This window comes from Loxodonta africana, chromosome X, assembly GCF_030014295.1.
Source record: "Loxodonta africana isolate mLoxAfr1 chromosome X, mLoxAfr1.hap2, whole genome shotgun sequence".
Lineage (NCBI taxonomy): Eukaryota > Metazoa > Chordata > Mammalia > Proboscidea > Elephantidae > Loxodonta > Loxodonta africana.
In genome coordinates, this window is record NC_087369.1 from 50,902,537 (window position 1) to 50,929,201 (window position 26,665).

The 26,665-nt window shown below is 40.2% G+C and overlaps 1 protein-coding gene across 1 annotated transcript; it reads right to left on the bottom strand.

The window, feature by feature from the left end:
- Window positions 1–8,094: 8,094 nt before the first annotated feature.
- NDP (norrin cystine knot growth factor NDP) lies at window positions 8,095–25,945 on the bottom strand. Its single transcript, XM_023557943.2, has 2 exons — window positions 25,219–25,945; window positions 8,095–9,268 (listed from the first exon to the last, which is right to left on the bottom strand). Exons 1-2 carry the CDS (start codon window positions 25,390–25,392, stop codon window positions 9,041–9,043), a joined length of 402 nt encoding a protein of 133 aa, XP_023413711.1. The 5' UTR covers window positions 25,393–25,945; the 3' UTR covers window positions 8,095–9,040.
- Window positions 25,946–26,665: the final 720 nt, after the last annotated feature.

Below are 26,665 nucleotides of genomic sequence, written 5' to 3' on the forward strand. Positions count from 1 at the left end.
GATCAACTTCAAAAAATGAGCCAGTGAAAACCCTATGGATCACAACTATCCAATCTGCAACTGATAATGGCAGTGGCTCAAGACTGGACAATGTTTCATTTTATTGTACATGGGGTCACCATGTGTTGGAGATCATCTCCACAGCAGTTAACAACAACAGCAACAACACAGTAAATTTCTGAAATTTAAAATGACCTACGTGGCTTTCATTATATTTCTGTTAAATAGCATTAAGTTAAATAATAAGGAATTTTAATTTTCCAATTTTTATTTCATATTCTGTGCTTTGTTCAAATTAAAGACTTTTTCCAGGGAGCTCTGGCTCTGGGAGTATGGCTGCTGTTTTGGAAAATGAGAATTAAGGTGAGAGATCAATGAGTTAGATATATTAAACTGCACTAATCTATAGTTATGCTATTGGGGGGAAATGTGTAAATTGTGCTAATAAATAGCTGTATTATTTTGGAAAAATTGAAATTAAGGTAACAAATTAATGATTTAGATGTATTAACTTGCACTATTTACTTTCTTCTTTGGGATTTCTTTTTTGGGGGGGGGGGATAGAGCATGTAGTTCCTGAATCTCTGGTGTTCTTGATTATAAAATTAATGATAATACTTACTTTCATGAGGTTCTTCTGGTAGGCCACTCCTTACAGCATACTTCAGAACAGGCTTATTAACTCATACCTGTGAGAGGAGTTGTCGAAAGGTGGGAAAGGGGTGAATAGTATTTCTGAGAAAACTTGGATTATGGGAGGAAGAGAAGACTGCAAATTTACTGAAGAGCAAATTAAGTTTCCCCACCCCCGCAAAAAAATATTGGGAAACTTGCATATTTCATTACTTTAGTTGTCTTAATCTAAGCTTGATTCAGGTATGTAGGTGGGCAGATAAAACAATCTATTAGGTGTTTTCTACTACAAGTGTGGATATGCTTTTAAGGTAAAATACACAAGCTAAAAATGAAGCTACAGAACAACCAACTCTGATGTATTTCTTTCAATTTAGTATTGTAACTTTAAAGAAAAAATGAAAAAAAAATTATTGAAGAGTAACATAAAAAGAAATCTCAAGAATGTATAATTTTTCTTCTTTTATTATGGTAAAATATATATCACAAAGCATTTCCCCTTTCAGCTACTCTTAAATGTAAAATTCAGTGACTTTAATCACATTTGCCATCCTGTGCAACCATCACCACTATCCTTTGCTAAAAGTTTTTCATCCCTCCAAACAGAAACCCAGTGCCCCTTAAATAACAACTCCCCATTCCTCCCTTCCTGCATCCCTAAATAACCGCTGATAAACTTTTGTCTCTAAGAATGCACAATTTTTCTGGAAAAAAATGTGGGTATGTAAAATGTTCAGCTTAACCAAAACTATATTTGAAAAGTTACAACTTATTCAAACTGTAAGTGTGTGATGGGAATAATAACTAATACTTAAGAGTGCTAACTAGGTGTCAGGCACTGTTGTAGGTCTTTATTTTCTATCAACGCATTTAATCCTCAGAATAGTACTGTGAAGTATTATCATGTTGTTATCATCCTCATCCTACAGGTGTGAAATATGAGGCCCAGAGAGGCCAAATAGCTTGCCCAAAGTCACACAAGTAATAAACAGCAGAGCAGGGGTGTGAACCCAGGCAGCCTGGTTTCAGAGTTTATTGAAACCGTGCACATATGATGATATGTGTGTTGAGCACAATGAGTTGGTAGGTAAAAGTGGGAAATTGGAGGAATGTTGGTTTCAACAACAGTAAAGAACTCATGCAAGAAGAACCAAGAAGGGCTGCCATAACAAAGTACCACAAACTGAGTGCTTCTGTTTCAAGAACAGAAATTTATTGTTTCACAGTTCTGGAGGCTAGAAGTCCAAATCAATATGTGGGTTGGACCATACTCCCTCCAAAGTCTCTAGGAAAAGTCTTTTCTTGTCTCTCCCAGCTTCTGGTAGCCCCAGGAGTTTCTTAATACATAGATGCATCTTCACATGGCCATCTTCCTCTGTCTCTCTGTGTGGCTGTCTTCCTCTGTCTCTCTGTATCTCTTCTTTTTTATGAAGACCCCACTCAGATGGGATTAGAACCCACTCTACTCTGGTATGACCTCATGTTAATTTAACTGATAACATTTTCAAAGATCCTATTTCCAAACAAGGTCACTTTCACAGGTACCAGCATTAGGCCTTCAGCATCTTTTGGATGAAATGATTCAACCCATAGAAAAAACATTGATCAATGAGGTGAGCAACAGGTCAAGAGGTGGAGTATCAGAAACCTCACGAAAATAAGAGAGTTGGATTATATTTCCTCCAAGTTCCGTTTCAGACTAGAGGTTCTCTTATTACTATGGTTTCTTGTGGCTTATTCAACAAAAGCTACCTAAAAAGTCATGAGTTGAAAACAGAGTTATGGAACCTAATAAGAGAAAGAGACTATCCCAGTGCAAAAGGAGAAATAGTTGGATATGTTAGGAATATGAAAAAAAAAACCCAAAAAACGTGCTGCTGGAACAGATCAAAGATTGAAGAAAACTCATTGTTAGGAATTTAGTTATTTAAACCCACAGCACAGTTTAGAATGTCAGCTGTTGAGGGGAGGGATCTTACCTCTTTAAATTTATTTCCATAGCACATATGCATGTGCAGATACTTTACATGTGCTTTGTGATGATGATGACAATATTTGTTTTGGTAATGATTATGATGACAATGAAGAATAATTCAAAAAAAAGCAAAAAAAAAAAACTTGAGTGATTAGGAACCAAAAGTATGTATTCATATCTATAAAGTGTTGCTGGGTGGATTGAATGAGAGAAAGCACAGGAGGTGCTAAGCACATCTGCCTTATAAGCTGTCAATCAAGGCTGACAATGATGATGAAGTTGATGATGACCGTGGGCCACAAAAATCAAACTGCTCCTAGAAGGCCACGTCCAACTCTCAGCAATTTTCAAGTAAAACATTCAAGTTAACATGTAGGTATGTAATACTAGGACATTGAAACTATTCAAAAGATTACAGCTAAAGCATGATAGGATTTTAAACTCATTAAGCTAGGGTTTGGTTTCATACATAATTTGAAATGTATTATTTTCTGCAGAAGTTCATATTAGAATAATATGTTTTGTGTCCACAAGTTCCTCACATTCTGTGATTCTCATTTGCTAATGAGAACTGACAGCAGCACAAAAATGGTTTTGTGGTCCTTTATTTTTATACACATCCTTTAGAAAAAAGAAAAGGTGGGGGGTGCTTTTGAATAGCTAAAAAAGCACAGGCTTTGAGGTCGCTATGAGTCGGAATCGACTCGACGGCACCGGGTTTGAGGTCAGAATATGACTTTTGGTTTCTCACCTATGAAACTTTTTCATAATAATTAACTTACCTCACAAGTATATTTTGAAAGCCAAATGAGATTGTATCTGTGAAAGTGCTGTACAAATGCTAAGGTTATGAAAAGTCATATCCCCTTACTTTAAAACAGCAGCTTTAAAACTGAACACACAAGATTATCTGCTTTGTGGATTATCTTTCTATGTCATCATTGTACTTATTATAGTCACCTCACCCTCTCTAACCTGTGCACGTATTAAAGGCAAGGCATGGACAGCAACGGAATGACTTTTTCATCTCAATATCTCCAGCATTCAACATACTGTTTGACATATAGTACATGTTTTCACATACTTATTAAACTACACATTTAAAAGAAGCAGGAAAATTGATTCAAACCCTTAAATATTATGGGCTGCAATATGAGACTAAACTAGTTAGACCCAAAAATAATGCACTGTTTTCCCTTCACAGGCCGAAAAAAAAAAAAAAAAAACAACTAAAAGTCACTGTTGTAGGCTTGGTTCAGACATGAAGTTTGTGGGACATAATATTTGCTAAGGATCAGAGCTTCTGGAAGGAAGGGGGAGCATGACTGGGCAGAAAGAGAAGCAGAGCTATGGTTCAGGACTGACAAACCTCAGCCTACCAATGGAGAGCTCTGAGTAAGTGTTGCCCATCAGAGTTGTCCTCCTTCAAGCCAAATAACCAGGCCTTCATATTCCTGCCTCCATCAGCCATTGACATGAACCTCCCTGGGAAGAGTACGGTCTTGGGAAAGGCAGCTCTCTGCAGCTGAAGCAGTCCCTGAAGGGGCTGACAGTGCATCTGGTCAGTGCATCTCCACGTTCACCATACAGTTGTCACTGAATCAACTCAAAATTATTGCGACCCCATGTGTGTCAGAGGAGAATTGTGCTCCATAGGGTTTTCAATGGTTGGTTTTTCAGAAGAAGATCTTCAGGCCTTTCTTTCAAGTCCCCTTTGGGTGGACTCAAATTGTCAACCTTTTGGTTGGTAGCCAAGCTCATTAACCGTTTCCATCTCCCAGGGACTCCATAGTCACCAAGTTTAAAACGTTCTGTCACATGTGAAGATACATTAGTATTTGAGGTCATAGAATGGCTTGACTTTAATCTATGATAATTTAAAATTACATCCAGAATCAAGTAAAACACCTATGCTCTTGCAAATGTGTGGTAGAATACATCAGAGCATTTAATTAGTGAAGACTTAAAGAAAGCAAAGAGCATCAATTTGTTGGCATGTAACTTTCTAGTAATGTAATGTAACATTCTAGTAAAATGCTGTTCTTCAGCAAGTAGTTTCTGGGTGGCTGCTTGTGTGCTGATAAGTTCCAAGCATTATAAAACAAAGCACTCCTGCTTGTGTGTAATGATAGAGCCTTGGGCAGACCCTCCCTTCCCACATCCAAGCCTCTCCACTATTCCAGCTCCTGAAAGGAGAGGGTTTGTCTGTCCACCAGGATGTGCCTGTGCACTGGAGTCATAAAGAACTCAACATCAGCAGGATGTGACTTCTCTTTCTGATCTAAGCCTTTCCAGTCCCCTGGCCCCCAGGCATTTGATGTTACATTTTGGGCAACTCTCCTGCTCAAGTGTGGATGTTTCAATGGGGCCAGAAGAAGTGGTCAAAAGCTAATCTGTATCACAATTCCTCCAAGGTCTCCATAAAGAGATCAACAATTCAAACAGTTTCCCAGTCATAACGTCTATGCAGGCTGCTCTACGAAACACAAAATAATGTGTTGGGCAAACTAACAAACACTTGAGTTTAAAAGAAAATGAACCACTACTTCCTCAGGACGAAGAAGGGTTGATTTGCCCTTCATTCTAAATTTCTGAGCAAAGTTCAGGAGTTTACAGGAATAAGACTTAAGAGATTGTTCTGGGAAAATGAGATCTCAAGAAAATTGTTAAGTCCATTGCTATAAAAACCCGTTATTACTAAATCCTTCTACCACCTGTTAGTTTGTTGTACTATGGTGGTTTGTATGTTGCTATGATGTTGCAACCTATACCACCAGCATTTCAAATACTAGTAGGGTCACGCATTGTAGACAGCTTTCATTGGATCTTCCAGGCTAAGACAGACTAGAGAGAATGGCCTGGTGATCTACTTTGGAAAATTAGTCAATAAAAACCCTATGAGTTACAACAGAATATTATTCTATACAGTGCTGGAAGATGAGCCCCCTAGGTTGAAAGGCAACAATGGACTCAGTGATTATGAAGATGGTACAGGGCAGGGCAAGGTTTCATTCTGTTGTACATGGGGTTGCCATGAGTTGGAGCAGGCTTGATAGTAACTAACAACAATTAAATGATTATTAATGATGAGAGTAATATCAGTTAATGATAGGCTTGCCCACAACCACTATGGCGTATCATACAGATTCCTAACATGTATGCTAGCATATAGGGAAGACAAGTGAACATTTCTTAGGAATTTCAGGAGTAGTGTTTTTAACTGATCGGTGTTTTCATTTGGTTCTTTCTCAGTCCTTAGGGATTGTTGTTTGTTGTTGGTAGAGCCATTGAGTTGGTTCTGACTCATAGCAACCCTATGTACAATAGAACAAAACACTGCCCAGTCCCTAGCCATCCCCACAATCATTTCTATGTTTGAGCCCGTTGCTGCAGGCATAGTGTCAATCCATCACCTTAAGGGTCTTCCTCTTTTTCACTGACCCTCTACTTTACTAAGCATGATGTCCTTCTCCAGGGACTGATCCCTCCTGATAATATGTCCGAAGTATGTGAGATGAAGTCTCTCCCTCCTTGCTTCTAAGGAGCACTCTGACTGTACTCCTTCCAAGATAAATTTGTTCCTTCTTTTGGCAGTCCATGGTATATTCAATATTCTTTGCCAACAATTCAAAGGCATTAATTCTTCTTCTTTCTTCCTTATTCATTGTCCAGCTTTCGCATGCATATGAGGTGATTGAAAATACCATGGCTTGGGGTCAGGTGCACCTTATTCCTCAAAGTAACGTCTTTGCTTTTTAAAGCTTTAAAAGAGGTCTTTTGCAGACCTTTTGTAGGCATTAAAATATGCTTTAAATATGCTTAATTTTTAAAAGATATAATAAAAATTCCATAGTAGCTTAATATCTGATAATTGCTGAATTCTTTCAGTTCCCAGGACTATTTTTAGGTCTTTAGGGAAAACATAACTCCTTTTTCCTCTTTTTCAGCCCTGGTATGCCCCATTAAACTTTAACCTGTCTCACCACACTATTCCAGCTCATTCTTCATTTTCAGCATCTGAGGTTCTGAAAGGAGGGAAGCTTCTTTCACTGTCAGGGGGAAGGGAAGGGAAGGGAAGTACTCAAGGGCTTGGCAACAGGAAGCCTGGGCTCTAGTTCCAAATCTGAGACTAATTGTGTGACTTTAGGCAAGTTCCTGTATTTCTGCTCATCTATTTAGGGAGAGAAGAGGAGGGATGATTTCTAATGTCCCTCTCAATGCCACTGTTCTATGATTCTCTAATGTTCCAAGCCATACTCTGTTCATTTCTGTGGAGGAAGCTTTGACAATAGACCATGTAATGAGATTTGAAGGGAATATTTTCTATGGCTTCCAGAGTTTGGAAGACATGAATAGTCTAATTTCCCTCTCCAGTCGCAAATCGGTAGTAAAGAAATAAAGATTGGAGTTTGAGGCATATGTTATAGACTCAATGCAAACTGAGTTTCCAAAGCCAGGAGAAGATACATTAAGGGTAGAATATTATTTTCACAACCATAAATGTGGCCAGCAGTTAATACTTTTATTATCAGTTAAGAACTATAACCATTTAACTCTCAGTATTAAATTTAATTCTCTTTAAGACAGAATTTCTCTTCATGTAATGATCCAAATTACTATTTCACATTTGAAACTGGGAAGAATCTCCAATTTATTGAGCTACCTGGCTCTGTCACCAAGAAGGTTATGGTCAAGGTCAAAATTTAATAACATTAGTTTCATTTTGTTCCAAAGCTGGAAGTACAAACTTAACCCTGCTGGCTTTCTCAAAAAATGTGTCAAAGAATGTGCAAAGCCATTATCTCTACAGGAAAAGTAATTCACGGCTTGGCTGTACTAACAGTGGGGAGCGTCAGCATCTCTGGTAAAGCAGGACAGCATGGTGTCCAGGTTGCCCTGGAAACTGAGTTACCAAGTTTGGCTTAGTGTTGAGATGTCTAAAACGAACATGGCACTATGCTAGCACCATGAGTATATTTCCTCCTTATAATTCTCAGTAGAATCATTGAATCTAACCACTGAACAGTCAGTGGCACAGAAACCAATGTTTGTGGACTATTTGTCCTCTTACTGGTTCTTTAGACTTCACTTATGGACACTTATTCTCTTTTGAGAAAAGCGAAGAGATTAAAAAGGAGGTGATTTTTCTATTTCATTCCATAACTTCTAAGGAAACCAGAATGCATGAGAATTTGTGTTCATTCAATAGGGTAGATCCTGACAATAAAATCAAACTTCATAATCTCCATGAACCCTTAGAATATTGATTTCCAAAAATGCCCCCATCATGCATTCTAGAATCCTATCTCCCTCTTTGTTGGAACCCTTCTACACAATAGGGCTACTCAAGCACTAACTAGCTACATATATTTTGTAGTCCACATCATGGTATGAGATTGACAAGGAAAAAAAATACACAGTCAAAAATTTGAAGATACTCTTTTTTTATTTCAAAACATGGGAATAACTCAAAATTTGAGCCTCAAAGATGAAAATACACTTGAGCCAAATGTTCAGAAGATGAGCCAGCCTGCCATTTTGGCACCAAGCTTCATATGGACAAGTGGATGTTAGAGAATGATGCCCACGAAATGGCTAAAGCTATAGCACGCCCACAAATAGATTCATACTTGGTTGTCTAATTTGCATGCATCAGTATAGTGTATTCTCCATGCCACTAGAACATATATGCCTTTTTCAAAGTCAGTGCAGGATCCACATTTGTACAGGTCTTTAAAAAGTCTGCTCCCTTACAAAAATTTTACCACAATTTATCTGAGAGATCCCTCTGGTGACAAACTCTTTTTGCCACTTTTGCTTCCCAAAAGTCAATTCCAAATAATAATTATAGCTGTCCAGAGTTCCAGCATCACATAAGAGAATCCGTTTGTTAGTTATTTTTAATATCAGTTAGCTAGTTGTGAGTAAACCTGGCTAAACACATCCATGTGCTTGGTGTCTGGAATTTGGAATTGGTAACCTTTTAGCAGCAATGGCAACCTTAGCCCAAAATGACAAGACAAAAGAAGCAGCAGAAGATGGTCCATAAAGATTTGGGCTTTCTTGCTTTCCAAAGTGAATTCTTCCCTAATAAGCACCAAACAGTGACAGCCAGACCTACTCTTGCATGAGTACCCATTTTTTTTTTCATTAATGTTAAGTTGCTGAAAACCCAAACAGTGTTCAGAGCCAAAATCTAAAAAGGAACCAAAAGAAATTGTACCAGGGAAAGGAGATGGGAACTGAAAACAAGTTCCCAGAGTATCTCTGTGCCAACAAGCACGTAGTCTTTATTACTAGAATATGCAGAATCCTGTGGGATTTGCTGCATCTTTCATGCCTTCACTCTTTTCTTGCCAGTCCCGCCCTGGCTAGTTGAATTGCCTTGGCCACGGGATGCTGTCACATCCAGAAGCCACTCAGCAGCAGGCCTCAGGAGCTGCACTCCTCGCAGTGACAGGAGAGAATGTACCGGTAGGTGGCAGTGAGTCGCATGCCCCCTGAGCAGCGCAGCAGCAATGCCTTCAGCTTGGAGGTCTGGGGCCGGCAGCAGTGACAGGAGGAGCGGAAGGGTTGCTTGAGGACAGTGCTGAAGGACACCAAAGGCTCGGAGCGTGACGCCTGGCTGCAGTGCCCCTCACACCTGGCCAGAAGCACCATCTGGGGAGAGAAGAAAAGGTGATTACCCTGCAGGGATGCCAAAACCTCAGCCAGGTACCACAGTGCCCTTTGAAAGGCCCTGTTGTTAGCTGCCACCGAATGGGCCTCCAACTCATGGAGACCCCATGCACAATGAAAAAAAAAAAGCCACCTGGTCCTGCACCATCCCCATGATTGGTTGCAGATCAGACCTTAGTGATCCATGAGGTTTTCATTGGCTGTTTTTTGGGAGTAGATTGCCAGGCATTTCTTTCTAGTTCATCTTAGTCTGGAAACTCCACTGAAACCTGTTCAGCATCATAACAACACGCAATCCTCCACTGACAGACAGGCGGCGGGCTACACTTGAGGTGTATTGGCCTGGGATTGAACCTTGGTTTCCTGCACAGAAGATGACAATTCTACCACTGAACCAATACCTCATTGAAAGGCCCTAATGCACCAAAAACCTGCCTTGCCAATTCCTGCTGGATTAGACCAGTGAGTCTCAACCTTGGCTACACACTAGAGTTACCTAGGAAACTTTAAAAGAGATATCAAGGTGGACATATGACATGCATTTATCAAAACCCATAGGGCTGTACAACACAAAGATTGAACCCTAATGTAAACTGTGGACTTCAGCTAGTAATAAGGTATCAATATTGGTTCATCAATTGCAACAAATGAACCACACTAATGCAAGATGTTAATAATAGGAGAAACAGTATACAAGACAGAGAGAAAGCATATGAGAACTCTGCACTTTCTGCATAGTTTTTCTGTAAACCTAAAACTGCTCTCAGAATAAACTGTATTTAAATATATATCTCAACACAGCAACACCAGACCAATTGAATCAAATCTCAGACCAACTGAATCAAAATCCTTGGGGGTAAAACCCAAGAGCCTATATTTTTCCAAGCTTCTTAGGTGATTGCAAAGCGCACCGAGGGTTTAGAACCACTGCTAAGACCCACCACCATGATGTATAAATAAACATAAAAGAACAAAGAAGTTTCCACTGACAAATGGTAGACTACTCTCTGTCCATTGTCAATTCTAGCAGGATCAAAATGCAGAAAGCCTTTCTAATTGGAATCAAGAGTAAATAAAGAATGACTACATAAAAAAGGGAATTTTGTTGTGCACAGAGAATATTGTTGTCAGGTGCCATGGAGTCAATTTTGACTCAGCTATTGTATGTACAACAGAATGAAACACAGCGTGGTCCTGCATCATCCTCTCAATCACTGCTATTGCAGCAATTGTGTCAATCCACCTCGTTGAGGGTCTTCCTCTTTTTCGCTGACCCTGTGCTTTACCAAGCATGATGTCCTTCTCCAGGGACTGGTTCCTCCTGATAACATGTCCTAAGTACGTGAGATGAAGTCTTGCCATCCACGCTTCTAAGGAGCATTCTGGCTGTATTTCTTCCAAGACAGATTGGATCGTTCTTCTGGCAGCCCATGGTGTATTCAATATTCTTCACTTACACCATAATTCAAAGGCATTGATTCTTTTTCAGTCTTCCTTACTCATTGTGCGGCTTTCAAATGCATATGAGGTCACTGAAACTACCATGGCTTAGGTCAGGCACACCTTAGTCCTCAAAGTGACATCTTTGCTTTTCAAAGCTCCAAAGAGGTCTTTTGCAGCAGATTTGTCCAATGCAATATGTCTTTTGATTGCTTGACTGCTGCTTCCATGGGCATTGATTGTGGATCCAAGTAAAATGAAATCCTTGACAAATTCAATATTTTCTCTGTTTATCATGATGCTGCTTATTGGTCCAGTTGTGAGGATTTTGTTTTCTTTACGTTGAGGTGTAATCCATACTGAAGGCTGTAGTCTTTGATCTTTATTAATAAGTGCTTCAAATCCTCTTCACTTTCAGCAAGCAATGTTGTGTAAGGTGCATATCACATGTTGTTAATGAGTCTTCCTCCAATCTTAATGCCACATTCTTCTTCATGCAGTCCAGCTTCTTGGATTATTCGCTCAACATACAGATTGAATAAGTATGGCAAAAAGATACAGCCCTGACTCATGACTTTACTGATTTTAAATCATGCAGTATGCCCTTGTTCTGTTCAAACAGCTGCCTCTTGGTCTTTGTACAGATTCTGAATGAGCACAATTAAGAGCTCTGGAATTCCCATTCTTTGCAGTGTTATCCATAATTTGGTATGACCTACACAGTTGAATGCCATTGCATAGTCGATAAAACATAGGCAAACATCTTTCTGATAGTCTCTGCTTTTAGCCAAGATCCATCTGACATCAGGAATTATATCCCTTGTTCCACGTCCTCTTCTGAATCCAGCTTGAATTTCTGATAGTCTCCTGTCGATAAAATGCTGCAACCATTTTTGAATTATCTTCAGCAAAATTCTGTGTGTGTGATATTAATGATATTTTTCAGTAATTTTCACATTCTGCTGCATCACCTTTCCTTGGAATGGGCACAGATATGGATCCCTTCCAGTCAATTGGTAAAAAGGTAGTTGTATTCCAAATTTCTTGGCTTCCAGGGTTGCATCCATTTGTTGAAATATCTCAACTGATATTCTGTCAGTTCCTGAAGCCTTGTTTTTTGCCAGTGTCTTCAGTGCAGCTTGGACTTCTTCCTCCAATATCATTGGTTCTTGCTCATATGCTGCCTCCTGAAATGGTTGAACATCGACCAATTCTTTTTGGTATAGTGGGTCTGTGTATTCCTTCCAACTCCTTTTGATGCTTCCTGCATCGTTCAATATTTTGCCCATAGAATCCTTCATAATTTTCAATCGTTCTCAAATTTTTTTCTTCTTTCTTTCAGCTTGAGAAATGCCAAGCATATTCTTCCCTTTTGGTTTTCTAACTTCAGGTCTTTGCACACTTCATTATAATACTTTACTTTGTCTTCCGAAGTGGCCCTTTGAAATCTTCTATTTAAGCTCTTTTACTTCATCGTTTCTTCCTTTCACTTTAGCTACTCTATGTTCAAGACCAAGTTTTAGTCTCTTCTGACATCCGCTTTGGTCTTTTCTTTCTTTCCTGCCTTTTTAATGACCTTTTGTTTTCTTCATGTGTGAGGTCTTTGATGTCATCCCACAACTTATCTGGTCTTTGGTCATTAGTGTTCAATGTGTCAAATCTATTCTTGAAATGGTTTCTAAATTCAGGTGGGATATGCTAAATGTTGCACTTAGGCCCTTCTGGACTTGTTTTAGTTTTTTCATCTTGAACTTGCATATGAGCAGTTGATGGTCTGTTCTGCAGTCAGTCCCTGGCCTTGTTCCAACTGATGGTATTGAGCTTCTCCATTGTGTCTTTCCACAGATGTAGTCAATTTGATTAATTTGTATTCCATTTGGCAAAGTCCATGTGTATAGTTGTCATTCATGTTTTTGAAAAAATGCATTTCCAATGAATATGTTGTTGGTTTTGCAAAATTCTATCATGCAATCTCCGGCATCCTTTCTATCACCAAGGCTATATTTTCCAGCTACCACTCCTTCTTCTTTTTCTCTAACTTTTGCATTTCAATCACCAATAATTATCAATGCATCCTGATTGCACGCTCGATCGATTTCAGACCGTAGAAGTTGGTAAAAATCTTCAGTTTCTTCATCTTTGGCATTAGTGGTTGGCACGTAAATTCAAATAATAGTCGTATTAACTGGTCTTCCTTGTAGGCTTATGGATGTTATCTTATCACTGACAGCATTGTACTTGAGGATAGATCTTGAAATGTTCATTCTGACAATCAATGAGATGCCATTCCTCTTCAAGTTGTCATTCCCGGAATAGTAGACCATATGATTGTCTGATTCAAAATGGCCAATACCAGTCCATTTCAGCTCAATAATGCCTAGGATACTGATCTTCTAGTGTTCCATTTCATTTTTGACAACTTCCAGTTTTCCTAGATTCATACTTCGTACATTCCACATTCCGATTACTAATGGATATTTACAGCTGTTTCTTCTCATTTTGAGTTGTGCCACATCTGCAAATGAAAGTCCCACTAGCTTTACTGAATCTACATCATTATGGTCATCTCTACTTTGAGGAGGCAGCTCTTCCCCAGTCATCTTTTGAGTGTCTTCCAACCTGTGGGGCTCATCTTCTGGCATATATCAGACAATGTCCCACTGCTATTCATAAGGTTTTCACTGGTCAATTTTTTCAAAAGTATCTTGCCAGGCCCTTCTTCCTAGTCTTTTTAGTATGGAAGCTCCACTGAAACCTGTCCACCATGGGTGATCCTGCTGGTATTTGAAAACTGGTGGCATAGCTTCCAGCATTACTGCAACATGCACGCCACCACAGTATGACGAACTGACAGACAAGTGGTGGGCGTAAAGAATAGTTGAGGAAAAGGAACATGCTTTCTGAAGAAGAAAAAGAAGGCAACCTGAGTGATGCTTAGGAAGAAAATTTGGGGCACTACAACTTGGGACAAGAGAATGAAATAGAGACAGAGCACATTTTGGGCCTTGGAATCACACTTCTGGGTTTGTACACTGAAGAAGTCTGATATTTTTGCAACCACATCTTCAAAGTTCTTTAGGATAAATGTTAGGATGTACCCATTCTGACCATTTCCATCCCAAAAAGTAGGTTAGGATGATAATAAAGCCTGGGGCTGGTGTAATAGAGGCTGTGTGTTCTTCATAGTGACTCTTAACCTGACTTTGTTAAGTAGACTCCTTTAAGAATCTGACGAAAACTACCAAAGTTTTCCCCAGACAAATGTACATAAGCATACACTCAATATTCTGCATACAGTTTAAGGAGGCAAACCAGAAACTTATTTATGTATACCACAACATTTGTTCTAGCAGGGGTTGGTATCCAGGGATTAGAAGTCATAGGGTGGGACAGCTTGAGTCATTAAGCTATCCTGTATATATCCCGTATACTGGGGTGGGATTGGAGAGCACTGAGGTTATTAGTTCATGTTCATGTGGGAGGGTCTTCCTTGCTGCATTTCATATTAGGTGATGGAGAAAAAGTTACCCTATAATTCTAGAACTGACAATAAGAACATAAAAAGTGGAACAATGCAAATAAAAGATGTATGAAACCTTTTTACATTTACTTATGATATTTTAAGAACTAGCGGTCGTTATTAGAGACTCTCCAGCTATTATCTCTGACACCATCCTATAGGACAGCATTAAACATCCAAGGATTAAAAAAAGGAAACTGTCTGCCTATCTTTCCAAAAGGTGGAAAAGGTAATGCCTTTTCTGGGTTCTCTAGAAGAGTAAAACCAGTGAAGTATATATATAAATATACATAGAGAGAGATTTATTTCAAGGAAATGGCTCATGCAGCTGTGGAGGCTGGCAAGTCCCAAATCTGTGGGTCAGGTGTCAGGTTGGAGGCTTCTCTTGACTCATGGTTGTAGGGGCTCATGAACCCAAAATCAGCAGGTCAAGCATAAAGTTGCTGGCTCACAGAGTTGCAGGATCTGGCAAATCCCCAAATCTGCAGCTCAGGTGCCAGCCTGATGGTTCACATCCCAAGGACTGGAGGTCAGAGACTGATGAGTCGAATGCAGGAATGAGAGCTTAGTGAGCTTTTCCAGAACATCCATATACATCGGATGCAGGTCACACCCCCAAGGAAACTCCACTTTCAACTGATAGGCAGCTCTCATCAGATCACAAGATGGAGGATGACTACATAATATCTGCCAAACCACTGAGAATCATGGCCCACCCAAGCTGACACATAACCTTAATCATTACAGATGACTTCTGGTAATTATAGATTATTAACATCATTATTTGAGAAGATGCTGGGATAAATCCAACAATCACTTAGCAACCACCAAGGGAATATGATACACTAGGGAACAACCAGCATGGTTTGTGAATACATTGAACCAGATCAACTGACTTATTTTCCCTGAAAGATCACAGAGGCAGAGAGAAAGTGGCAGGTGTAAGCTGTTTTGATATTATTAAAGCTTTTGATTCTATCCTGCCTGCTCTTCACATTAAGAGGCAAAACAAACATGATCTGAAACAGGTTTTGAAAGATTATGTCATAGGCCAATCCCATCTCTCTAATGAGAGAGAACATTCAAGGTCTTCCCAATCCCTACTCCCCACACCTGCCAGTACATGGGAAGGGCTACTTGATGCCTTACCTTTGAGTATTGTTAACTTTGCTGATCTCTGATCTGGGTGATCTATTAGGTGTATTAAGCAATTACTCAGAGTCACCTCCCAAAATGGAATGTTAGAGATCCAATTTCAGTCTGGGTGGATATGGTAGGCCTGTACCAACAGACTTAATTCATAAGAGCCAGAGACGAGGTGACACATCATATCTAAATAGTACACATATAGGTCAACCAAACTTAGACATTAAATGACCAGGTGAGCAGAACTGTCTGTAAAATGATCAAATCAGCAGTGTAGGACAATTTGTAGAAGAGATAACTTGACAGTGATTTCATTAAAAGTTTTCAGAACCTCAAGCTCTGCCTCCAGCCCACTCTGAAGGGCAAGAACTCCAGCACTGAAGAATCTGGCACCACCTTCATTGGACCCGGCCTCTCTTCCTCAGGAGCTGGACTTCCCAGGTAAGGAAATGTGTAGTATGAACACCTTCAATGGCTGTCCCTTGCCTTCAGAATAAAATCCAAAACCCTGAACACAAATTAAGGTAATCCATGACCTGGGTCTCGCATATCTTTCCAGTCTTAGAACTGTTCCCTTACCCACTCTTTACTCCAATCTAACCAAACTACTTAGGAGTCCATGGAACTGTCCTGAATTTTCCTGCCTCTTGCCATTGCTCATGTCTTTCTATGTCAAATATCCAAGGCATTATAGTTGTTGAAGGGGTACTGAATATTTTATTTGGGAAGATGAAAAACTTTGGGAAAAGGATAGTGAGGATGGCAAAACAACATGGTGAATGTAATTAATGTCATTGAATTATATACTTAAAAATGGTTAAAATGGTAAACTTTTTGTTATAGATATATTTTGCCACAATAATTTTTTTTCCAAATAAGTAAATCTTCAAATAAAAGTCTTCAAATAAAAGACTATGGAATAGTTATTGGACCCTTGATGTTCTGAACACACACACACACACACACAAAGTCCCTCTTTGGGAGAGTCTCAGTACATAGATCATGTCTCAAAGCTGGAAACAATATTAAAATCTATCTCTGTCTTATCTCCATGTGTTGAAGGGGTAAAGCAGGAGGGGTTTGGAAGACAAGATCAGTAAATAGGTGTGTGATAAGGAATGGAAGAGATAAACATCTGCTTTCTGGGTTCCCTCTTGATATTTCACATTTTAGCTTCAGTCACGCCTCACCTGTGTTTCAGCATTTAAAAAACCTTTCTAGACCAGAGCTTCTCAAACTGTAAGGTGCATGTGAATTAGCTAGGTATCTTGTTAAAAGCAGATTCTGATTGAATAGGTCTAGGGTAGGTCCCAAGATTCTGCACTTCTTACAAAATCCTAGTTGGTATCGATACTGCTGGCCTGAGTACCACACTTTTCTCTTCTTCTTTTTTTTAATCTTTTAAAAAAATTTTTAATTTATTTTTTGTTGTTGAGTATATACATGGCAAAACATACACCAATTCAATAGTTTCAGTGACATTGATTACATTCTTTGAGTTATCACACTTTGAGTAGCGAGGTTTTAGATCCATTAAAGTTTGAGAGGCACTCCACTAGATGGATCACCAGATAGTGATCATTTAACTAATAATATTAATGGCAAAAAAAATTTTTTTAATTTTTTAAAAATTATTCAGTGCTTTTGACTTTTTTTTTTTTTTTTTTTTTACTTATCTTCAATTTATAGATTAGGTAACTAAGGCTTTAGAGAGTTTAAGTAACTTGCCCAAACTTATAAATCTGGGAAAAGGCAGAGCTGGAATCAAACCCAGGTCTGTCTGAAATCAAATCCCTGATCTAAACTACTATAGTACCCTGCCTCCTAATATTAAGATGTTTTCCTGAGGCGTGAGCCAGCTCGTACCCTTCTCGAGTCACCATTGACCTGCCTCTGGGAGCCCTAACCATATCATAAGCCAGAGACACACACATTTGACCTTTTTTCTATGAGCTTCTTAGGACAGATCATCACCACCTCAAGCTTATGCAGAGCTGAATCTTCCAAAGGCATGAAAGTCCTAGATAATATCTCCTCCACTGTCAAGACCACCCCTCCAGTGGTTTGTAGACTCCCAGGATTCCCAGCAATTTATTGCATGGTACCACACACACTCCAACTCCTTGACAAATTCATCCTCAGTTCAATAAGCCTTTGACACCTTCAAACATCAGTTCACCTTCCCAAATACATTGGCCCTCAGCTTGTGGTTGATGCTCATTTCTCAAATGTGAGTGCTGTGGCTGTGTTTTACTAACATGGGATGACTCCTCTGCACTTTGCACTGCACTTAACTGCTTTTAATAAAGAGCTGCAAAACTACTTCATTATCAAATCAGGAAAAATTAACTTCTGATGATAAAGACCACAATACCCCATGGGGCTACACCTTTAGAAGAGTGAGTCCAACTGCTGGTTTTTGTTTGTATGACCGCTGACCTTCTGTTGATTTCTCACAGCTCAGGTGGGTGACAGATATAGTTGGCCCTCTGTATGCAAAGGTTCCACATCCATGGATTGAAAATATTTGGGGAAAAAAAGTTCCAAAAAGCAAAACTTGAATTTGTTGCATGCCAAGCACTATACTGAATCCACGCGAATGACATGATGTGTAGGCATACCCTACTGTAGCCTCCCGCCATCTTACAGATCCTCAGTCTCTCTCCAGCACTCATTTAAGCATTATTTGTCTTTCATCTTGTCATTATTCCCTAAACAATACAGTACTGCATAACAACTATTTACATAGCATTTACACTGTACTAAGTATTATAGTAATCTAGAGATGATTTAAAGTATACAGGAGGATGTGCACAGGTTATAGGGAAATACTCCACCATTTTATATAAGGGACTTGAGCATCCGTGGATTTTGGTATCTGTGGGGGTCCTGGAACCAATTCCCTGTGGATACCAAGGGATGACTGTACATGTTGTCTGTTTTCAGCCGTGTTTAGTTTTTGTTATCTCGTGTTCCTAAAATGAATGGCCTGATGATTGGAAGCTGGGCATCGCCTCCGCAACTCCTTTATAATTCCTCCCAACCTTGGAGTCACTTGGCTCCAGCTGAATGTGAAATCCAGTGCCTTCTAACATGAACAGAGCTGCTGACTTCAGAGCGTTTGCTCAAGGACAGGCTCCTTCATATTCCAATCTGATTTCCATATACTGAGGCTAAGAGTAATGAAAGGCCCTTTGTTAACAACAATAAATAATAGTAATGTAATGACATATACTTGTATTGAACATTTACTAGATGTCAGGCCTGTGCCGAGTCAACTTGATTCTTAGTAATTTCAAAAGGTGAACACTCCCCATTTTACAAATGAAGAAATTAAAAGGCAGAGAGTAAGTTATAAGCCCAAGGTCACAAGGTACAAGGTCATGCCAGAATTCTGAATTGAGACAGCCTGATTCCTAAACTGTCTCTCCTAACCACGGTGCTAACCTGTTAGGCTAGGATAGTTAGCCTACCAAGTCTTCAGGTTTCAAAAGATGCACAAGTTGGTCATGCGTAAGTTCAGGTCATATCGTGAGGGCTGTAGTCAGCTGTGATTCCTGGGTCCAAACCAAGGATTACAACTAGAGACCTCAGGCCCCTGCCCTCTTTGGTAAGCTACCATAGTTCTTAGAGAATTATGTGCAATACACAGCTACGTTCTGAGTGAGAGAAAACCCAAATACAGACGATTTCTGTCACCCTTTGTTGAAAGACTCCTGCCATCACCAAAGACACTTTCTTCTCCTGTCATGCGGAGCCCTCATGAATTCTTGGTTTAGGCCAGGACTGACTAGGTGTCTCTGTTAGCATTCGAATAGACTCATCTTTCCTATCCTAGAACAGGGTTTTGTCTATTTTATCCCATGCAGTGGGTCAAATGGTGGCTCTCCCAAAAGATATGTCCATCTGGAACTTGAGAACGTGATCTTATTTAGGGAAAAGGATCTTTGCAGATGTAATTAAGTTGAGGAGCTCAAGATGGAATCATCCTGGATTATCTAGGTGGGCCATAAATCCAATGACAAGTGTCCTTATAAAAAGAGGAGAAGACACAGACAGAGAAGAGAAATGCAGAGGAAAAGGTGATGTGAAGATGGAGCCAGAGATCGGAGTGATGCGTCTACACGCGAAGCAACACCAAAGATTGCTGGCATCCACCAGAAGCTAGGAGAGAGGCATGAAACAGATTATTCCTCACAGTCTTCAAAATGAACCAACCCTGTGACACCTTAATTTTGGATTTCCGGCCTTCAGAACTGTGCGAGAATAAATTTCTGCCGTTTTAAGTCACCCAGTTTGTTGTAATTTGTTATGGTAGCTCTAAGAAACAAAAACCAGTTGCTGTTCAGTCAACTCAGACTCATGGCAACCCCAAGTTTGTCAGAGTAGAACTGTGCTCCATAGGGTTTTCCATGGCTGATTTTTTTAGAAGTAGATTGCCAGGCCTTTCTTCTGAGGTGCCTCTTGGTAGACTAGAACCTCCAAACTTTTAGTTAGCAGTTGAGCATGTTAACCATCTGCACCACCCAGGGACTCTGCCTAGGAAACTAATATACCCCAACTGAGCAGAAAACGTGTTTTGCTTTTTTCTCAGCAGTGAACATTGTGAACACAGAACTTTATTCTGTGGCACTCTTTGAAGCACTGTCTTTATATTGAGGATCGTCATTCACCCATGTTGCTTCTCCCATCACCTCTCACACCAGCACTCTCAAAATATGACTGCTCAGCTCATCTCCAGGGGCCCAAATCAATCTCCAAAGAGTCTGTGCCAGGCTGAGGTCATACACAAAATCTCAACCAAGGAACAGAGAGAGGGATGTTAGGGGCACTGGGACCTTTGAAAGGATGGGTGGGAACTCAGCTCATTCCAACTGGAATCTGGTCTCTTAACTCTAGTCACAAATGTTAGTCTGATGAGGCCATTGCACACAGAACACTTCCCTTTCCTCCCTCCCTTTCTCTTCGACCTGTAAGTTCTACGAGGGGAGTAACTTAATGCTTTCTTTTCCCCAACTTTGTATCTCCTGTAACTACCACAGTGCTTGCACATAATAAGAATTCAATATAAATTTATTGTTTTTAAAAATATCGAGTCATATCTCTCAAGTAGTCAGTTGGGTTTTAAACTTGATATTCCTGATTCTCTTTATTTTTATTAACGTACTGTGAGTTTTGTGGGCAGCAGTAGTAAATGGCCTGGGGATTCTAACAGCTCCCTCAACCCTTGGCATTCAATGCCCCTTTTCCTCTGGGAATTTTCCCAGGCTTTGTCCCTTCAACCCACCTCCTCCTTCTCTTCTTCTTCCTCTCCTTCTATTGCTGACCCCCTTCAGGCTCCCCACCTGCTCCAGTGGCCCTTAGGAATTCAAATAATCATGCCCTGGTTCCATGCCCCTGGCCTGGAACCATCTGCCACTCCTGACCCAACTCAGACTTCATTTTTTGCTTGTGGGTCACAGGGCTGCCCTGAAAGCTTTCTTTCCCATCCTCAGTTCCTGAAAGCCCCTTCCTGGCCCAAGTCCATAACTCACCCCTTCTAGTCCTCTCTTCCTCCACTCACCTAGGAAGGGAGGTCAGACAGTGGGATATGTTTCTCTTTTATTTTAATTCCCCCTCTTAGCACCCACCACAATGACTTACATTACTTTGCTCTTCTGCCCTTTTGGTTCCAGTGTTTAACAAGAACTACAATGAGGTTCATTTTCCTAATCCTTTAAGGCTATTGGAGATCCCAACAGTTATTGAGATCTCAGTAGTGACTGAAATAGAAAAGTGAGTCTAAGCACCTGTCTATTTTATAATTTTATCATCAAGATCATAATATCTGTTATTAAATGTCTATTTTATGCCAGACACTGTGATGAATGTTTTACAAATACTATCACCAGGGCCCATAACAACACCCTTAGGTAGACAGCACGGGTTCCACTTTACATGGGAAGAATTGAAGCTTAAAACAACGAATTAACTTCCCCCAAAGTCACACATTTGGCAAATTGTGGAGCTGGAATTTGAAACCAGGTCTTTCTCACTTTAAAGCATGGGGCACCTCAGTTCCATTAAAGGTTTCCTAGTCAGTCTGTTTCCACTAACCTCTGACCTTTTGCTTATTTGCTCTACAGATTTTGTTGTTGTTGCTGTTAGCTACCATTGATTTAGTCCCCGGCTCATGGTGGCACCACACACAACAGAATAAAACACTGCCTGGTCCTGCACCATCCCCATGATTGGTTGTAGATCAGACCATTGTGATCCATAGGGTTTTCATTGACTGATTGTCAGAAGTAGATCTTCCTAGTTCGTCCTACTCTGGGAGTTTCACTGAAATATGTTGCTACAGCCTTTACTCACTCAGAATTTCAGGGAAATGTGATCTCCCATGAAGGTTTTAAATGAACCTTCCACTCCCAGGATCTTTTGTACCCAACCCTGGTAGACAACATCACTGAAAGCCACAAGGCATGTCCTAATCTGTGGCCACACTGTCCACCCTGGGGGATCACTAGAGTCAGTCTCTCTTGTCTGGCTGCATCTTGGCCCTTGTCTGGATCACTAAGAGATGGGCAACAGTACCCTGTGACTGGCCAGCTGCAAGTTCAGGGATAGAGTGAACAGACAGTCTTGTTGAAGGCTCCCAGAAAAGCTTTTCCTACTGTCTTCTTTATTACTAGGGGAAGTCAGCACAACTTGACCAAAGCAAAGTCATAGAAGCTTCCTAGACACTTTCAAACACCTTGAGGGACTGAGTTGCTGGGGCTGAGGGCTCGGGACCATGGTTTCGGGGGACATCTAGGTCAACTGTCATAACATAGTTCATATAGAAAATGTTCTACATTCTACTTTGGTGAGTACCAATCTGGGGTCCTAAAAGCTTGAGAGTGGCCATCTAAGATACATCTATTGGACCCAGAATGTTTGGAGCAAAGGAGAATGAAGAAAATCAAAGACACCAGGAAAAAATTAGTCCAGAGGACTAATGGACCACATGAACCACAGCCTCCGCCAGCCTGAGCCCAGAAGAACTAGATGGTGCCTGGCTACCACCACCGACTGCTCTGACAGAGATCGCAAGACAGGGTCCTGGGCAGAGTATGAGAAGAATATAGAATAAAATTCAATTCACAAAAAAAAAAAAAACAGACTTACTGGTCTGACGATGACTAGAGGAACCCTCGAGACTGTGGCCCCCAGACACTCTGCTAGCCCAGAAATGAAGCCACTCCTAAAGCCTACCTTTCAGCCAAAGATTAGACATGCTTATAAAATAAACAACGCATATGAAGAACATGCTTCTTAGTTCAATCAAGTATACAAGACCAAATGGGCAACATCTGCCCAAAAGCAAAGAAGAGAAGGCTGGAAGGGACAGAAAAACTGGATGAATGGACACTGAGAACCCAGGGTGGAAAGGCAAAGGGGGAGAGCTCTGACACATTGTGGGACTTGCAACTATGGTCACAAAACGATTTATGTATAGAATTTTTTAATGAAAAACTAATTTGCGCTGTAAACTTTCACCTAAAACACAGTAAAATTAAAAACACACACACATAAGAAAAAAAAAGAGTCAGACTCATTAGAGAGAAGGCCTGGCTGAGTCTGTGAGAGCTAAGAATTACAGAATATTTCAAAATGAAAAACAGTTTTTATTCCTGGATACGTAAAGAAAATCTAATCCAGAAAAGGTCTCGGTAGTTAAGATTCTGCCAGGCTCATTTTATGGCCAAGGAAGAAAGTTTTACAATTGTGAGCACCATTTACATAAAAACTATTGCTATATTTGGTATAGTTTGGGATGTTTCAAAACAGATTGTTCCCATGAAATTACAAACATTTCTCCTACTATCACAATTTTGTGCTGTTATTTACCATGACATTCTGGAAGAAACAGAAGTGAACAAAGGTAGACTAAAGTCTGTTTCTAGGACTCGCACTCAAGTACTAGGGTTTTGCTGAGTTAGAGTTAATGCGTTGTCTTCTTTGGTCTTTCCTACACTAATGTGATAGTGCTAAGGCACTCCTCCATTTCTTCAAATCTTTCCAGACTGTTTTCCAGTTTTTATGGATGATCCTATCTCTCTGTTTCATCCCATCATCACATTGACCATTTCTTCGAAATAATTATAATTCCTTTAAAAAATAATTTTGATTATGGAAGACCACTCAACAGTGGGAAAAATCATCCATGGAAAAAGATATGCTAAATACTAATATTGTCTACTTCTACAGGGGGTGGGGAGGAGAAGCCAAATAATGGTTCCAGTCAACCTCACTCAGGCCTACAATTCTTGAGCCACTATAGTTGTAAAAATACTTCCCATTGTTTTTGTCAATTTTAGTTTTCTTTTCCCAAGAAGGGATGCAGCATTGCAAAAATTTCAGTTAATCTGTTTACTCCCTTTTTCTTTTAGTTCAACAAGGACAAATAAGAGCCAGATAGTTTTTCTCAAGTGCGAAAATCTCAATTTTTTCCCACAGTCATAGATCTTCTTAATATAATGGTTAAAATAAATTAACTCAAATCCCCCCCCCAACTGAAGCAAGTCATCATCATTGAGCTATAATCAGAAAAGTTATGGAAATTTTGAAGGCACACAGACATTGTAATGTTTTTTAAATGAAGGGAGGAGAGATTAACTTATATGGTCTTAATTCTAGTGGTTGATATTACCAAAAAAGTCTTAATTATACTGGTAATTTAAAAAATGCTTGCCATATGAGAATGTTCAAGTGGTTCCTCAAGACTAAAGTGAAAAGCCCTGGGGCTGAGCTAAACAAATTCTTTTTTGTCAAAAAAGCATGGGCCAATTTCATTCATGTGACTATTTGGGGGCAGTGACAGTAGTGAAATGTCTGATTCTATGTCCACCTCCTACTATATACCTCCTTTCTGGGTGGTCCACATGGCTGGCCACTCTTGGTGGCCTTTTAAACACAGTATGCCTTCTTACAACTTTTCTCAAAACTGGGGCATCATTTACATGAGGTAGGCCTGTGCAAAACCCATGCAGCCTAATCCAGACAAGAATGATTTGGATAATCAATGTAAAAATGATAAATGATCAAATTGCTATCCTACTTTGGGGAGGGCCACAATCACATAAACTACAAGTGATTCAACATAAACATGGAGACCAGCTGCCAGCTATTTCATCAAAAGGAGCTTCTCTGAAGAGACTCTCAAGAGTTTTATTTCACTGCTCAGTCATATTCCTTGCATTCTCTCCGTCTTTATTCCTAATGGAGGTAGAAGGAGTCATGGTAACTTGTAGACTCCATTTTTCTTTCTTGAAAAAGGACACTGCCCTGCATAAATTTAATAGCCAGGGATGAACATGCCTCCCTGCTTGTGTTTAGCAACAGTTTGATTGTGAGAACCTTCTAGCCCTTACCACTGACTTTTAGTAGCCTAAAAAGAGAGAAGTTGGATGCATGTGGACATGGTCAATTAGGCACAGTAGTTAAAGGGATTGACTGCTAACCAAAAGGTTGGTGGTTTGAAACCACCAGCAGCTCCGTAGGAGAAAGACGTGGCAGTCTGCTTCCCTTGAGATTTACAGCCTTGAAAACCTTATGGGGTCACTATGAGTCAGAATCAACTTGATGGCAGTGGGTTTGGTTTTTGTTTTTGGTTACTGACAAAAGTGCAAATTGTGATGAAAAACCCTAAAGGCATGATTCTCCCCCAAACCCTGTGGAGCAGCCATGTAGCTCAGGGTTCAGGGTTGGGATATGATCGTAGTTCCCCGTCCTCTGACAAAGAAATACGGCTTCTCTCACATTTCCAGAGGTACTGCCACCCTCACAGAGACTTTGGTCTTACCTTTGAGCTACACTTGTACAATGGGTGACTGATAGAATCAACGTAGTGGTGCCTCATGCAGCGTCGGGGATCCGAGTCCATCATGAATGAGCTGTCCATTTTGCTGTCTGTATCTCCCATTATTGCCAGCAGGGAGAGCATAGAAAAGGATGCAGCTAGTACATGATTTCTCATTGTTGTGAGGAAAAACTTCTCAAGAATAACAGCAGAGGGAGGCAGAGGACTACAAGTTTCCAAATGTCTTCAACTCCTAGGATCCAGTTCCTTTCAAGGAAAGGGCAGGATCTGGTTGAAGCTTCCTGGTTGTCATTGTCCTTTGTAGGCTGGAATGGTGTCTTACTTTTTGCAATTGCAATCCATCACAGTATCTGCCACACAGCTGGAATGAAAACAGAAATTATTTTCCCCAAAAATATTTACCCAGAAATACGGAAGCTAGGAGGTATTGAGTAGAAATTTTCCGTGTCATTTTGAGTGGAGAATATTCTGGAGTATTAGCATCAACTTTCATCCACTCCACCCCCTCCCCCCACTATCCATACCTTATACTACATATTTATAACCATTTGGGGGTGGACACAATGGTTTAATGGAAGCACATGTTAACTTAAATTGCTGAAGTCCTTGTTCCTAGGGGCACGAACAGTTTGAACCTATGGTAAAGATTAAGATTAAACATGTGGTTCTGGCCACAGCATAACTGAGTTGGGTGGTCTATCCTTCTCCCTGGTTGGTGGGGGCAGGAGGGCCTATTCAGTTTCTTGGTAAGCTTTGGTGTCAACATCAGCTCACAGGGCTAGAGAGGAGGCAGGTCAGCACTAATGAGTACAGGCCACATCCCATGGGGAAGCACATTTTCCATTTCCAAGTCCATACCCACCCACCCATCTAGTTTTCCATTTCTACACTCTGGGCTCATCCTGTTTTTGCTGTGAGCTCTGTGCCACCCAACATCAATGACGAACTACATCTGAAATACACATTATACTGACTGGCCTCCAGTGTGGCTAAGGCAGCAGCACATGTGTATTTGCCAGTGGAGTCACACATTTTCTTCAGGCCCTTTGTTGGCCTGAGTACATAGTATAATTTGAAAAAGTAAGTGGTCGTTGGAATGGAGACTTACCCTTAAAATGGGATCATACTATCCTGGCTTTCCTGAAATTTGCTTTGTTCATTTAACCATACCTCTTGGACAAAGGTCTGGAGTTTGGAGATCTCCCCAAATACCTCACTAACCCCCAAGGCATGGCCAACACTGATGCTCTTTATCATACCAGAAGACAGGGAGTATCAAAAACATTTCCAAACATTTAGGAAAACTGGGGGGACCTGACATTACATCCAAAACAAAAGTAACATTATAATTAAAGTTTCAGAAAATCTTTCAAAGGTATTTCTATAAAAGTTGAGTTATTTTGTTCATAGTACATTTTTTTAAACTTCC

What these genes read in the sequence shown, in the direction of transcription:
- NDP (XM_023557943.2), bottom strand. Translation starts at nt 25,392, where the DNA reads ATGAGAAATCATGTACTAGCTGCATCCTTTTCTATGCTCTCCCTGCTG. An exon ending in TGTACAAGTGTAGCTCAAAG is followed by an intron (nt 9,269 to 25,218) that starts GTAAGACCAAAG and finishes TTCTCTCCCCAG; the next exon opens with ATGGTGCTTCTGGCCAGGTG.